Source organism: Armigeres subalbatus, chromosome 3, assembly GCF_024139115.2.
Source record: "Armigeres subalbatus isolate Guangzhou_Male chromosome 3, GZ_Asu_2, whole genome shotgun sequence".
Classification (NCBI taxonomy): domain Eukaryota; kingdom Metazoa; phylum Arthropoda; class Insecta; order Diptera; family Culicidae; genus Armigeres; species Armigeres subalbatus.
The window spans coordinates 354,925,085-354,940,771 of record NC_085141.1 but is presented as its reverse complement, the minus strand read 5'-3'; the positions used below and the strand labels follow the sequence as shown (position 1 = coordinate 354,940,771).

At 45.2% G+C, this 15,687-nt stretch overlaps 1 protein-coding gene across 4 annotated transcripts in view; it reads left to right on the top strand.

Annotated features, from left to right (window-relative positions):
• Positions 1–2,665, top strand: part of LOC134226119 (unconventional myosin IC) — a 146,748-nt gene extending 144,083 nt beyond the window's left edge. For all 4 annotated transcript variants that reach the window (XM_062706688.1, XM_062706689.1, XM_062706687.1 and 1 more), the window contains one exon: positions 1,900–2,665. In XM_062706688.1, coding sequence (XP_062562672.1) covers positions 1,900–1,914 — 15 coding nt within the window. In that variant the 3' untranslated portion in view covers positions 1,915–2,665. The remainder of the gene's footprint in view (positions 1–1,899) is intronic.
• Positions 2,666–15,687: the final 13,022 nt, after the last annotated feature.

Here is a 15,687-nt window from a genome sequence, read left to right as displayed (position 1 = left end):
GCTTCTGAGCCTCTTGAAAGGAGGCTTCCGAGCCTCTTGAAAGCAGGCTTCCTGAGCCTCTTGAAAGGAGGCTTCCGAGCTCTTGAAAGGAGGCTTCTGAGCCTCTTGAAGGAGGCTCTGAGCCTCTTGAAAGGAGGCTCTGAGCCTCTTGAAAGGAGGCTCTGAGCTCTCTTGAAAGGAGGCTCTGAGCCTCTTGAAAGGAGGCTTCTGAGCCTCTTGGAAAGGAGGCCTGAGCCTCTTGAAAGGAGGCTTCTGAGGCCTCTTGAAAGGAGGCTTCTGAGCCTCTTGAAAGGAGGCTTCTGAGCCTCTTGAAAGGAGGCTCTGAGCCTTTGAAAGGAGGCTTCCGAGCCTCTTGAAGGAGGCTTGGAGCCTCTTGAAGGAGGCTTCTGAGTCTCTTGAAAAGGAGGCTTCCGAGCCTCTTGAAAGGAGGCTCTGAGCCTCTTGAAAGGAGGCTTCCTGAGCCTCTTGAAAGGAGGCTTCTGAGCCTCTTGAAAGGAGGCTTCTGAGCCTCTTGAAAGGAGGCTTCCTGGAGCCTCTGAAAGGAGGCTGGAGCCTCTTGAAGGAGGCCTGAGGCCTCTTGAAAGGAGGCTTCTGAGCCTCTTGAAGGAGGCTCTGAGCCTCTTGAAAGGAGGCTTCCAGCCTCTTGAAAGGAGGCTTCCTGAGCCTCTTGAAAGGAGGCTTCCAGGCCTCTTGAAAGGAGGCTTCCGAGCCTCTTGAAAGGAGGCTTCCAGGCCTCTTGAAAGGAGGCTTCCTGAGCCTCTTGAAAGGAGGCTTCCAGGCCTCTTGAAAGGAGGCTTCTGAGCCTCTTGAAAGGAGGCTTCCGAGCCTCTTGAAAGGAGGCTCTGAGCCTCTTGAAAGGAGGCTCTGAGCCTCTTGAAAGGAGGCTTCTGAGCCTCTTGAAAGGAGGCTTGAGGCCTCTTGAAAGGAGGCTTCCAGGCCTCTTGAGGGAGGCTCTGAGCCTCTTGAAAGGAGGCTCTGAGCCTCTTGAAAGGAGGCTTCCTGAGCCTCTTGAAAGGAGGCTTCCTGAGCCTCTTGAAAGGAGGCTTCCGAGCCTCTTGAAGGAGGCTTCCGAGCCTCTTGAAAGGAGGCTTGAGCCTCTTGAAAGGAGGCTTCCGAGCCTCTTGAAAGGAGGCTTCTGGAGTCTCTTGAAAGGAGGCTTCTGAGTCTCTTGAAAGGAGGCTTCCGGAGTCTCTTGAAAGGAGGCTTCTGAGGCCTCTTGAAAGGAGGCTCTGAGCTCTTGAAAGGAGGCTTCCTGAGCCTCTTGAAAGGAGGCTTCTGAGCCTCTTGAAAGGAGGCTTCCTGAGCCTCTTGAAAGGAGGCTCTGAGGCCTCTTGAAAGGAGGCTTCCGAGCCTCTTGAAAGGAGGCTTCCGAGCCTCTTGAAAGGAGGCTTCCGAGCCTCTTGAAAGGAGGCTTCCGAGCCTCTTGAAAGGAGGCTTCCGAGCCTCTTGAAAGGAGGCTTCCGAGCCTCTTGAAATGAGGCTTCCGAGTCTCTTGAAAGGAGGCTTCCGAGCCTCTTGAAAGGAGGCTTCCGAGCCTCTTGAAAGGAGGCTTCCGAGCCTCTTGAAAGGAGGCTTCCGAGCCTCTTGAAAGGAGGCTTCCGAGCCTCTTGAAAAAAAGCTTCCGAGCCAGTGGCAAATTCAATACGATTTTTGATCAACTAAATCTGCTAAGCGAAAGCTTGGGCAGGAAAATGGGTAACAGGACAAAAGATAAAATTACTATTTGTTCCGGCCTTATTTACAAGGAAGCGTGTTATGGATTCAAGAAGGAGTAACCCTATATTAATAATTAATAATATAATTATTATTCAATATATGATGTGAAAATAGCCAAAACAAATAATTCAAACATCTTGGAGTTTTACAGTAATTCATTTTTCCACTGTTCTGAACCCACAGATTGCCGGACAATAATCACGCCACTTACACCAAGAAGAGGAGCAATTCGTACTTCATCAACCAAGCCGGGCAGCGGAGGAGGAGGAGCCGTTTATTAAGACAGCACAGCTGACTTCTCTTGACTACGAACTATTGCTAAAAAAAACTCCATTTATTAACATTGTACTTAGGCAGTTTTAAGCAAAATTTTAATCCGTCGTCTTTATTATACAAAAAAAAAACTTTATTAAACATAGAACTGGAATATTTTGGAGTGAACTTCAAAGGATGTTTTATGAAACGAAGAATTGTTAGCTTTGAAACTCCAAAAATGATGTGCCTTTTTTCGAGAGGAATCATCGGAAACATGAATTCAGGCTGTTGAAAATACAAAACAACTGTTAGAACTTTGATCGTTAAGAAAGAACTGTTACAAACACACAAAATTTAAACTGCTTTAGAAATCTAGCATTTTTATTCGTTTAGCTACAAGTGCCATTAGGTGGTAGATAGGGGATCGTAGGATCACAAGGATACGTGTTATTATTTCTCCTTTTAAATTATTTTCTTCCCAAGACAACGATGTTTTAGTTAAGTTTTGATTCCCAGAATCCCTTGAACGAACAGAATACACAACAAGTACCATTTTATGTCAAACCGCAGAAATCAGGCGAAAAAAGCTCAGTTGAATAACTCTAGCCAGTAGGTTTTAATACTTTCAATAATATAGGAAGCCCGTTTCCGTTTTACACAGTACCGACATTTAATAAATGAATATCAAATCTTATCCCTAGCCAGAGACGACCATCGATAGTCGCTTTTGTTCGAAAGCCCCTTCTTTTCAACGACAGTGGTGAACCCTTCCCAGAATGGCGAAAAAGGTATAATGAACCAGCCAAGGCACGTGATTTGCCTTAGAAGACTAGCTCATCGCGCAAGAAATTTTTAAAATGTGTGGCGAACCAGCACGAGCCACAATATCATGCACAAGCGAAAATATATCGGCCAGGTGACGCGCTACACATAAAATATCTGGTACCAAAATTTTTAACAGTGTCATTCTTTCCAATCGATGCTCATCTGATCCCTATTATAGCGTCCAAAAATGTCATCGATTCAGAAACAACAGGAATAACCCTAAAAAATACTGATCCTTGTGTTGATTTTTTGTTTGCCCCAGCAAGTCAGTTTGCATTCGCATGCGAGGTAAAGCAGCGCGAAACAACTAAAATAAGATTCGAGGGAGATTTCCCCCTTCTACTGTTTCATGTGTATTATTTTACACATATGTATGAAGCATGTATGGAAGTGACATTGCGTCTAAAAAATTGATACTTTCTATGAACCATTAATTACTGAAACAGCTGTCACATTCACGCATTTTTAGATGAGTTTTAGTTTCGTTACAAGAATTACCTCCGTAATATGGATCTGCAGATCGGGTGTGTGGAGGTGGAAAAGTTGGGTCAATGACTTTTTCGGAATTTTCACAATTACGCATTTTGTTGCAGTTTGTTACATAATGAAGGAAAAAATTTCCAGCCTTTGTTTTTCTTGGTATCATACCGCCATATTGCTGAACCTTATTACAGTATATTTTGTTGTTATCTTTGAAAATTATCAAGCTTGTAAAATATCGCTAAATTTTTTAAGATAATTTGTTCGGAGCGGAACATGCGGTACAGTATTACATTTATTTGTGCTGGACTGACTCAATTATAGCACGCTTCATGGACGGCTGAAGACAGATTCTTGTATGATTATGCCTTTTGCCGACTGAATTTAAAAAAAGGCTTATCTGATCATTCGCCTGTGTCGCATAAAATAAGAACTACTCTTCCCGAAGAAGTAAGTGATACTGATACTCACCAAATGGGACGAACATACCCTTATTCCTCATCATTCAGGACGCATCCCATCACAGTCGAGACCAACCTGTTATCGATAAACAGCCTAATGGAACTGTAGATCTTTTTTTCTCGATTTTCCAAGAAAGTCTCAACGTTGTCATCAATAACAATGTACCAAGAACATTTGAAACAGAAAGTTGCCATCCAACAATCAACAAGACACCCGAATCATGATAATGGCAATTTGATAGTAATTTACGTCACAATTCTTGTTTTAAAATGTCCAAAGTAGCCCCCAATTTGTCAAAAGAAGCCCTGCACGACGGTAATCATTGCACTTGCCACACAAGATACATACCCATGTAATGGCGGGCATAAAAACGCTTTCAATTAAAAACTGATGAAATGTCGAAAAACAGGCCAAGTTCCAGTCAGAATATACGCTAGAATATATGTACGAATATACGCTATTGAACAATCACTGTTAAAACCAACTCTTCTCCTTGTAAAATCGGTATAAAAAATGTACCCACCGAATCCGACAAACATAAATTTTATTCCTATTTATTACAGTAACACAAAAATGCTTATCCCGCCATAAACATGTATGCAATCGTCCAAAGCAGACTCGTTTCGCCTTCTATTCATTATGACGAAATTCTTCAATCGAACTCATTCATTAATAACAGTTGTCCCTCAGTGATCAATAAAAAATACAAAATTTTTACGACCGACCATGCACGGCTGCAAACTGTCGCTCCTAGGCTCGATACCTAATATACGAGTTCCTAAGTCGTCTCGCATCATTTCGCCATGGTGACGACGACGACACTGGATTCCGGATGGTTGCTCCCTCGCCACTGGCACTGCTACTGGCTGCCGTTCCCACACACAAAGTGCATTAATTTTAGTCCTCAACCCTCGCATTAGAGCTGAAAAAAAACGTTCTCGGTCCTAAAACTGCATCGAAATTAGAGACAAGGATGACAATCGCTAAAATAAGGGAAGCATAGAGAAGGAAAAAAACATCAAGGGGAAAGCAACATAAAAACTCTCGTAATTAATTCCCCGATGAGTTCGTTCGACGGCTGCCTAAAATCGCAAGAACAATAGATTTTTCTCGGTTCTTTCCCTCCACACCGCTAACTGCGGAGATCATTATGACGGATGGTTGGATTTGGTATGCTATGAATGTTACCTACATGTAACAGCTTCTTGCTTTGTCGAGCAGAAGTTTTTCGATCTACTTTTTTGTATGCTCCTTGGATTTTTAAGGTGTCTCTCGTCATTATGATTTGAAGTTTTTCTGATCAGATGATGATAATGTAGATTTTTACCATCCCCGAATAAATATCAAGGCACTTTTATCAACTGTTGCATTGCATCCAGGTTACATTTTTTATTTATTTATTATCAGACTAAGGCCGGAGTGGCCTCTCCATTCAGCTCGGTCCATGGCTGCACTTCGCCAACCACGCAGTCTGCGGAGGGCCCGCAAATCGTCCTCCACCTGATCGATCCACCTTGCCCGCTGTGCACCTCGCCTTCTTGTTCCCGTCGAATCGTTGTCGAGAACCATTTTCACCGGATTACTGTCCGACATTCTGGCTACGTGCCCGGCCCACCGCAGTCTTCCGATTTTCGCGGTGTGAACGATGGATGGTTCTCCCAACAGCTGATGCAACTCTTAGTTCATTTGCCTCCTCCACGTACCGTTTGGTACGGCGGTGAACTCTATTCGATCGGAGCGTCTTACGGAGTCCAAAGTACGTACGATTTCCAGCCACTATGCGCCTCCGAATTTCTCTGCTGGTATCGTTATCGGCGGTCACCAGTGAGCCCAAGTACACGAATTCTTCAACCACCTCGATTTCGTTACCACCGATAGAAACTCGTGGTGGGTGGCTCACATTGATCTCTCTTGAGCCTCTTCCTATCATGTACTTCGTCTTCGACGTATTGATGACTAGTCCAATCCATCAAGCTTCTCTTTTCAGTCTGATGTAGGCTTCCTCCATCCTCTCAAATTTACGTGCCATGATATCAATGTCGTCGGCGAAACCAAATAACTGGACGGACTTATTGAAAATCGTACCACTCGTGTCAATCCGTGCCCTTCGTATTACTCCCTCCAAAGCGATGTTGAATAGCAGACACGAGAGACCATCACCTTGCCGTAACCCTCTACGCGTTTCGAAGGGACTCGAGAATGCCCCTGAAACTCGAACTACGCACATCACCCGATCCATCGTCGCCTTGATCAACCGTATCAGTTTATCCGGAAATCCGTTTTCGTGCATTAGCTGCCATAGCTGGTCCCGATCGATTGTATCATATGCGGCTTTGAAGTCGATAAATAGATGATGTGTGGGCACGTTGTATTCGCGGCATTTCTGCAATACCTGACGTATGGCGAACACCTGGTCTGTGGTAGAGCGTTCACCCATAAATCCCGCCTGGTACTGCCTCACGAACTCTCTTGCAATTGGTGTTAGTCGGCGGCATAAAATTTGGGAGAGTACATTGTAGGCGGCGTTCAGCAATGTGATTGCGCGGTAGTTGCTACAATCCAGCTTATCGCCCTTTTTGTAGATGGGACACACGACACTTTCCATCCACTCCTGCGGCAGAACCTCATCTTCCCAAACCTTGGTAATCACCCAGTGCAGCGCTCCTGGTAGTTGGTCAACTCCAGGGGCTTTGTTGGTTTTCAGCCGGCCGTTCTCCTCCTGGATTTCCTGGAGATCCGGAGCCGGAAGTCGCATGTCCTGCGCGCGTGCTCCTAGGTTCATTACCATACCGCCACCGTTGTCTGCCATATCGCCATTCAGGTGCTCTTCGTAGTGCTGCCGCCACCTTTGGATCACCTCACGCTCGTTTGTAAGAAGGTTTCCGTTTATGTCCTTACACATATCGGGCTGTGGCACGTGGCCCTTACGTGAACGGTTCAACTTCTCATAGAACTTTCGTGCGTTATTTGCGTGGTACAGTTCCTCCGTCTCTTCACGGTCTCGATCTTCCTGCTGGCGCTTTTTCCTCCGGAAAATCGAGTTTTGTCTGTTCCGCGCCCGTTTGTATCGTGCCTCGTTCCCCCTCGTGCGGTGTTGCAGCAATCTCGCCCATGTTGCATTCTTCTCCTCAACTAACTGCTCACATTCGCCGTCATACCAGTTGTTTCTCTGATCAGGAGCCACCGTGCCTAGTGCAGCGGTTGCGGTGCTTCCAATGGCGGATCGAATATCTCTCCAGCCATCTTCAAGAGATGCTGCGCCTAGCTGCTCTTCCGTTGGGAGTGCCACTTCCAGCTGCTGCGCGTAGTCTTGGGCTAGTCTACCGTCTTGTAGCCGCCCAATGTTTAGCCGCGGCGGACAACTCCGAAGCATGTTGATTACCATCGAGAGTTTTGAGCGCAGGCATACTGCAACGATGTAGTGGTCGGATTCAATATTCGCACTGCGGTAAGTGCGTACGTTCGTGATGTCGGAGAAGAATTTACCGTCGATTAGAACGTGGTCGATTTGGTCTTCTGTTACTTGATTAGGTGATTTCCATGTGGCATTGTGGATATTTTTGCGGGGGAAGAAGGTGCGTCGGACTACCATTCCGGGGGAGGCTGCAAAGTTTATGCATCGTTGGCCGTTGTCGTTCGATACGGTATGCAGACTATCCGGTCCGATGACCGGTCTATACATTTCCTCCCTTCTTACCTGAGCGTTCATGTCACCGATGACGATTTTGACGTTCCGCAGTGGGCATCCATCGTATGTCTGCTCCAGCTGCGCATAGAACGCTTCTTTCTCGTCGTCGGATTTCCCTTCGTGTGGGCAGTGCACGTTGATGATGCTATAGTTGAAGAAACGGCCTTTTATCCTCAGCATGCACATCCTTGCGTTGATTGGCTGCCACCCAATCACGCGTTGGCGCATCTTTCCCAGCACTATGAAGCCGGTTCCCAGCAGCTTTGGTAGAAGGTAGCCGCTCGATGCCCGCTTTTCCACACTTTCTGTCCTGTCCAGCAGATTTCGCAACCTGCGAAGCCTAGCGAGTTGCAGTTTCATGTTCCAAGCTTCCAATCGTGATCCTTTATTCGTCGTCTATGTCGTTGCCGATTGTATCGAGTCGTATTATCTTCTATGTCGTTCGTAATAGTTGTTTTTAAAGGCGGCTTATTGGGCCTGCGCAAACCTCCTGTCTCGTCGGAGGGCCGTCGTGTCAGGGCTGTTTAGCGTCCCACCTAACACCAGGACTTGGGCTTGTGCGCTTTGAGCGGCACACGGTCGCTTTGGCGGAGCCTACTTGCGGATTCATGTAGCTTTTTATAGAGGTTTAACAGGGCCCACTGTCAAACCCCACCACATCCTAGGCAGGCGCCACAACTCGCAGATGGCCTGGGGAGGGATCGTCAAACCCTTGGAAATAGTCCCTGCTGCCCCCAGGTTACATGCATTCCCTTTAATGCACGTGAAAAGGAGATGTTTTGAAATAACGCTCAGTCGTGATGAAACACAGGTAGAGGAATTTCAATGATTACCTAATTAAGGAAATAATATAAACAAAAAGTTTACGCTTCAGGCATTCCATAGGTATAATTTAACCCGTAACGCTGGGTAGACACCTTTACATGGTGTGTTACGGGGTAAGATCTACCACGGTTACATTGCTAGCTACAGGCAAATCCTGACCCAACGAATACCTTCCTCATTATCCAACTCCGTGGTATTTATGACGGTGTCGCTAAGTCGGTGGCCTCTCGTTAAGTAAGTACCACATCAACACTTCCTTCCTCTCCCTAGTTACGGTGAAGATGGGCGTGGCCAGGAGTAGTAATCCTCATGCTTTTGTTATTTTTGTTTAAGACTGGAATCAAGGACCACTCCCCTTCTTGATTTCTGATAGCACTCTAGATAAGGATCTCAAAAGTAAAACATGAGTATCACTAGTGTCCAATCTACGAATTACACCGTAACAATGCTAATGCTAATGCATTCCATAGGTTTAATTAAATCTTCTTTAACTATTTTTACGCATTGGCGTAATTAGCTCCGATGCTTAGGCTGGCTATAACCTTTAATCTATTTTTTCCGTTTTGAGCTTCTTTTCAAAAATGTACGAACATTACACTATCTTTTTAAGTTATTTTAGTGGTAATGTGATAAATACGGTCCAGTTGTGGATCAATCATACTCATCCTTATTCTCTTCTCTCGGCCAAGTGTTGTAGCCCACAGTATCGAAGTTTGTTTGTTTACCAGCCGATGATTGTTACAACCTGGTTACAACGAGTCAAATTGATTTCATTCATTTATTTAGTCTACATCTATACAGATAACACTGAATCAACAATTTGACGCCACAATACACGGTTCGAGGCCGCATCTCTCCATCCTCGAATACGCCCCACGCTCGCCAAGTCGTTCTGCACCTGGTCTGCCCATCTCGCTCGCTGCGCTCCACGTCGTCTCGTACCCGCCGGATCGGAAGCGAACACCATCTTTGCAGGGTTGCTGTCCGGCATTCTTGCAACATGCCCTGCCCATCGTACCCTTCCGGCTTTAGCTACCTTCTGGATACTGGGTTCGCCGTAGAGCTGGGCGAGCTCATGGTTCATTCTTCGCCGCTACACACCGTCTTCTTGTACACCGCCAAAGATGGTCCTAAGCACCCGTCTCTCGAATACTCCGAGTGCTTGCAAGTCCTCCTCGAGCATTGTCCATGTTTCATATCCGTAGAGGACTACCGGTCTTATTAACGTCTTGTACATGACACATTTGGTGCGGTGGCGAATCTTTTCGACCGCAGTTTCTTCTGGAGCCCGTAGTAGGCCCGACTTCCACAGATGATGCGCCTTCGTATTTCACGACTAACGTTGTTGTCAGCCGTTAGCAAGGATCCGAGGTAGACGAATTCCTCGACCACCTCGAAGGTATCCCCGTCTATCGTAACACTGCTTCCCAGGCGGACCCTGTCGCGCTCGGTTCCACCCACAAGCATGTACTTTGTCTTTGACGCATTCACCACCAGTCCAACTTTTGTTGCTTCACGTTTCAGGCGGGTGTACAGTTCTGCCACCTTTGCAAATGTTCGGCCGACAATGTCCATGTCATCCGCGAAGCAAATAAATTGACTGGATCTGTTGAAAATCGTACCCCGGTTGTTACACCCGGCTCTCCGCATGACACCTTCTAGCGCAATGTTGAACAACAGGCACGAAAGTCCATCACCTTGTCTTAGTCCCCGGTGCGATTCGAACGAACTGGAGTGTTCGCCCGAGATCTTCACACAGTTTTGCACACCATCCACCGTTGCTTTGATCAGTCTGGTAAGCTTCCCAGGGAAGCTGTTCTCGTCCATAATTTTCCATAGCTCTACGCGGTCTATACTGTCGTATGCTGCCTTGAAATCAACGAACAGATGGTGCGTTGGGACCTGGTATTCACGGCATTTTTGAAGGATTTGCCGTACAGTAAAGATCTGGTCCGTTGTCGAGCGGCCGTCAACGAATCCGGCTTGATAACTTCCCACGAACTCGTTCACTAATGGTGACAGACGACGGAAGATGATCTGGGATATCACTTTGTAGGCGGCATTAAGGATGGTGATCGCTCGAAAGTTCTCACACTCCAGTTTGTCGCCTTTCTTGTAGATGGGGCATATAACCCCTACCTTCCACTCCTCCGGTAGCTGTTCGTTTTCCCAGATTCTGACTATCAGTTTGTGCAGGCAAGTGGCCAGCTTTTCCGGGCCCATCTTGATGAGCTCAGCTCCGATACCATCCTTACCAGCTGCTTTATTGGTCTTTAGCTGTTGAATGGCATCCTTAACTTCGCTCAAGGTGGGGGCTGGTTGGCTTCCATCGTCCGCTGAACTGACGTAGTCATCTCCTCCGCTGCTTTGACTTTCATTGCCTGTACTCTCAGCGCCATTCAGATGTTCCTCGTAGTGCTGCTTCCACCTTTCGATCACCACACGTTCGTCCGTCAAGATGCTCCCATCCTTATCCCGGCACATTTCGGCTCGCGGCACGAAGCCTTTGCGGGATGCGTTGAGCTTCTGATAGAACTTGCGTGTATCTTGAGAACGGCACAGCTGTTCCATCTCCTCGCACTCCGCTTCTTCCAGGCGGCGTTTCTTTTCCTGAAAGAGGCGGGTCTGCTGTCTCCGCTTCAGTCTATAACGTTCCACGTTCTGCCGGGTACCTTGCTGCAGCGCGACCGCCCGCGCTGCGTCCTTCTCCTCCAGAATCTGTCTGCACTCTTCGTCAAACCAATCGTTCCGTCGACCCGACGTTGTTCTCCGCTGCGTCGTTAATGGCTGCTTTGACTGTATTCCAGCAGTCCTCAAGAGGGGCCCCATCGAGCTCACCCTCTTCCGGCAACGCTGCCTCGAGATGCTGCGCGTATGCAGTGGCGACATCAGGTTGCTTCAGTCGTTCTAGGTCGTACCGCGGCGGTCGTCGGTACCGAACATTGTTGATGACGGATAGTTTTGGGCGCAGTTTAACCATCACCAGATAGTGGTCAGAGTTGATGTTAGCGCCACGATATGTCCTGACGTCGATAATGTCGGAGAAGTGCCGTCCATCAATCAGAACGTGGTCGATTTGTGATTCTGTCTGCAGTGGCGATCTCCAGGTGTACCGATACGGGAGACTGTGTTGGAAGTAGGTGCTGCGAATGACCATATTCTTGGAGGCGGCGAAATCAATTAGTCGTAGGCCGTTTTCGTTCGTCAGCCGGTGAGCGCTGAACTTTCCAATAGTCGGTCTAAACTCCTCCTCTTGGCCAACCTGAGCGTTCAAATCTCCTATGATGATTTTGACGTCGTGGCTTGGGCAGCTGTCGTACTCACGTTCCAGCTGCTCGTAGAATGCGTCCTTATCATCATCAGTGCTTCCGGAGTGTGGGCTATGGACGTTGATTATGCTGAAGTTGAAGAACCGGCCTTTGATCCTCAACCTGCACATTCTCTCGTTGATCGGCCACCACCCGATCACGCGCCTTTGCATGTCGCCCATCACTATGAAAGCTGTTCCCAGCTCGTGTGTGTGCTGCCGCAGCTCTGGTAGATGGTATGATTACCTCTAAACGTTCGCACCATTGATCCCTTCCAACAAACCTCCTGCAGCGCTACGATGCCGAATCCACGGTCCTTGAGCACATCGGCGAGTATGCGTGTGCTCCCGATGAAGTTGAGAGATTTGCAGTTCCACGAACCGAGTTTCCAATCGCTAGTCCCTTTTCGTCGCAGTGGTCTTCGCCGATGGTTCCGGTCCGTACTCTCTTGTTGATTGTTCGTTGCTTATGATTTTTTAAAGGCTGGCTTGCAGGGCCTGACACCAAACCCCCTAAATTTCCGGAGGACCATGGTGCACAGTTTCACTTAGAGTCCCTCGCTGGCACTCGGACGATGATCAGCCGCCCCTAACATGGAGAACAGACGCTGTTGTAAGCCGATCCTGACATGGAGAACAGACGCTCAATAAGATTTGCACCCCCCCTTCCCTGTCAGCATACGACCATAGTTCCCACCGGGGTTGGTTACCCGATCTTCCCTAAGGTTGCTCGTATCCCGGCCAGCACCGCGGGGAGGTAGGGATAGGAGTTGCTGGGTAAGAGGCTAAGGACCGCGAGATGGGGTCTATTTTATTCCTTCAGGTACGCGAAGTACCAATGGTGTCAAATTGATAGCGTATGGATATTGCACATTCAAAGAACAGTATATGATCCGGTAACAGTGGATAATTTTGCATATTCTATCTATCTGCAATGAAAAAAATAATCCAATAATGCATATATCTAATCTCGGCTGTTGTACCCTCCAGCAAGATATTGACTATTTTTTGCACTGGTGCACTCTGAATGGCATAGAAGTTAACATATCCAAATGCAGTGTTATCTCCTTCACCCGCTTGCGCGATCCTTCGTACGTTGACTATTCAATGGGAAACAACAATCTCCTACACTGCCACTAACCGCAAGTCGAGCACATCTGACTTTTTGGCAATTTTCAGCTATTACCATATTTTACTTTATTTTCACATGTACTATGTGTTATGCTGTTCTTTACGAAAAGTTTGTTCTAGAAAAATGTGAAAAAATATCAAGTCAAATTGTCCCATATGGAAAAGTAATCGCAAGCCAGTCACATCGAGTAATACTATACTCCCTTCTCAAAATATCATTCAAATTGTTGTTTCTATGCAATTTCTTATTTCATTAATTCAATACTAGTGCTTAGAATGCATATCGAAAACATATCCAAAATTTTCAATTAAATATGCTTAGGCTAGGTTTCAAATTATAATGATAATCATTTGCCAACAGCACTGAGAACCTGTTAAGTAAAATTAATTACAATGAAATAACTACAGCTCATATTCTCTGAAATTTTCTCCACTTTCCACTTCGCAAAAACCAATGATAATCATATTTACGGGAACGTTCACGTTCCGAAATATGGGTGCGATAAAAATATATAACAAATAGGGGAAATGAGGAATTTAGCTGAAATATCTTTTTGAAAATTAAATTAAAATAAAAAAAAAACAAGTAAAATTGGCACTTCAGTTAGCCTTGTGAGGAAAGGCGTAAGATTGGTAATCCGGAGATAGCGAGTTTGATTCTCGGTCCGATCTAGGGTGTTTTCGGGTAAGAAACATTCTCGACTCCCTGGGCATAGTGTACCAATATTATACTTGCCATACAAGGTACATACTCATGCAATCGCGGGCACAGAAAGCTTTCAATTTATTAATAATTGAGGAAATGCTAATAGAATACTAAGTTGAAAAGCAGGCCAAGTTCCAGTTGGAATGTAGAGACATAGAAGAATAAGAAGACAAAGTCAAATTATGATCATGAAATATAAATTGCATGTTAGTCAGTGGCGTCGCGTAACCTCACTTTTTGCCTGTGCACTGATACGAAAAACGATAATTTTGATATTTTTACAGCCCAAATTAAAAATCAAAATTATCAGAGCCGTTTAAGCTAATCAAAATCTAGTGATTCGATGCATTTCGGCACAAAAATTCCTCAAATTTCAATCCAGTGCACAGGTAGATTGAGGTTAGGGAAACGCCACTGATGTTAGTCCCAGTCCATGAAAAACATTAAATTTTGAAAAAAAGTTCACAAAAACCATAAAATTTTTAATTTATCTTATATTTATTAAACAATCTAATAGTTTGAAGATACAGCCTTTTCAAGGCATTTAGTTAAGTGGTAGATCAGTCCAATACAACTTATTTTCGGTCTTGACGAGTGGTAGAATAACTTTCAGTAAAGCTGCCTTTCTTTCTGTCGTTATACCTTTGGGTGTAACCTGCCTTTTCAATGTGTCATCCAAAACGAATCCATCAGTTTGAATCTTTTCAGTTGCCTTTTAGTAAATAGGGTGCATCGATCCATCGGTTGACTTCCGTCTACATTATTGCTGTAAAAAAGTTCGTAACTTCCTTTCTTGAAAGTTATGTGCTTCATTTTTTCGATATACGGTCGAGGATTGCAACGATTAAGGGTATACTGACTGGTATTCAAAGTGGTGCAAAAAAAGTCGCTGTAATTCATATCTATAACCTCCATATTGGTGTGGTAGTAGCGGATTGTGTTAAAATAATAAACGAAAATACGAAATGGAAGCATGAATTATTTGAATGAGATTTGAATTTCTAAATCGAAGCAATCGGCGTTCGAATAGTAGGCGCCCATTAGCACACGAATATGAGCTCGATTGACAGAACGAAACAAAGAAAGAGACGATACTAATCCGCTACTACCACAATTGGTTTTCGCTTTTCCGACTAAAACGGAAAAATCTTGAAATGTTTCTGCTGGTTTACCATTTCGCATGCTTTTCTCAATTGCGGCATGTACACTATCTGCTGCCATGAAAGTATGACCTGTTTCAAAAAATTTCAATGAAATTTTTCGAAGATTCCCGACATTTGAGTTTAGGAGAAGAATCATATGTTGGAACAAATTCCAATTCTTGTTCTGAGCGCTACAGTTGTCCAGCCAAAATATGATTTCCGTTGCATCTTTGAACCTTTCTACAACTCGGTGGAAACAGCTTGCAATATCATTAGCGTGACGTCCTGCGGTTGATTCGTCCCATAAGCAAGTAATAACGGGTAATGTTTTTGCATATTTTCCAACTGGAGCAAACGTCTCATTATATGCTAGTAAACGCTGAGAAAAAACTATGCTTTTGTAACCATCAAGTCTTGGTAGTTGGATAACCTAAAGAGATTTTCGAAATCTTCAGCATTCTGTTGTTATATTACTAATCGTTTACTGACCTTTTGTAAGTCGACAGCCAACACAATGCAATCAGGTTTAACTTCACAGCCATCCTTACGATAAGCTTCTCTTGCATCGTCTTTTAAACGCAAATGATCCGCATATTTGCGACAGACAAAACACGATTCAGTTTCATCAGATGATCCAGTGCCCGTCGTGAGGTGATCAGTTTGATGTTGGATAGAAGAAGTGCACAACTCGCATTCTTCATGTCCTTGAAAACGTGGCAGTAAAACTGATAACTGACTTTTGGGACATGGTTATCCTGCATATAGTGGTCATACATGGATTTTTCCGTCAAATCCGATGGCAAATAGAGTATGTTGGGAGCGTGCTCTCGTCTGTAGTGCGAAATCGATGGACCAAACGAATTGATGTGTGCCTTCACAGCATCTCTCTGGGTCGTATCACGCTTATGTTTGCCTCTCTTTGACAATCTACTGTATCCTTCAGCATTTCTATCGCCGGAAGGGTAAACTAAATTTCTGGAAAGTAATTATAGTTTCAGAATATAGTAAAATAAAGAAATCATTCCTTTTACGCGCAATTCTCATTGTAGCCGATCGTGTTCATGTAGAATTTCCGGCAAACTTCCAAACGTTCTGTGTTACTAGATATATATCAAATGAAACGAATAGCTTTTACGCTTTTTTGGTTCTT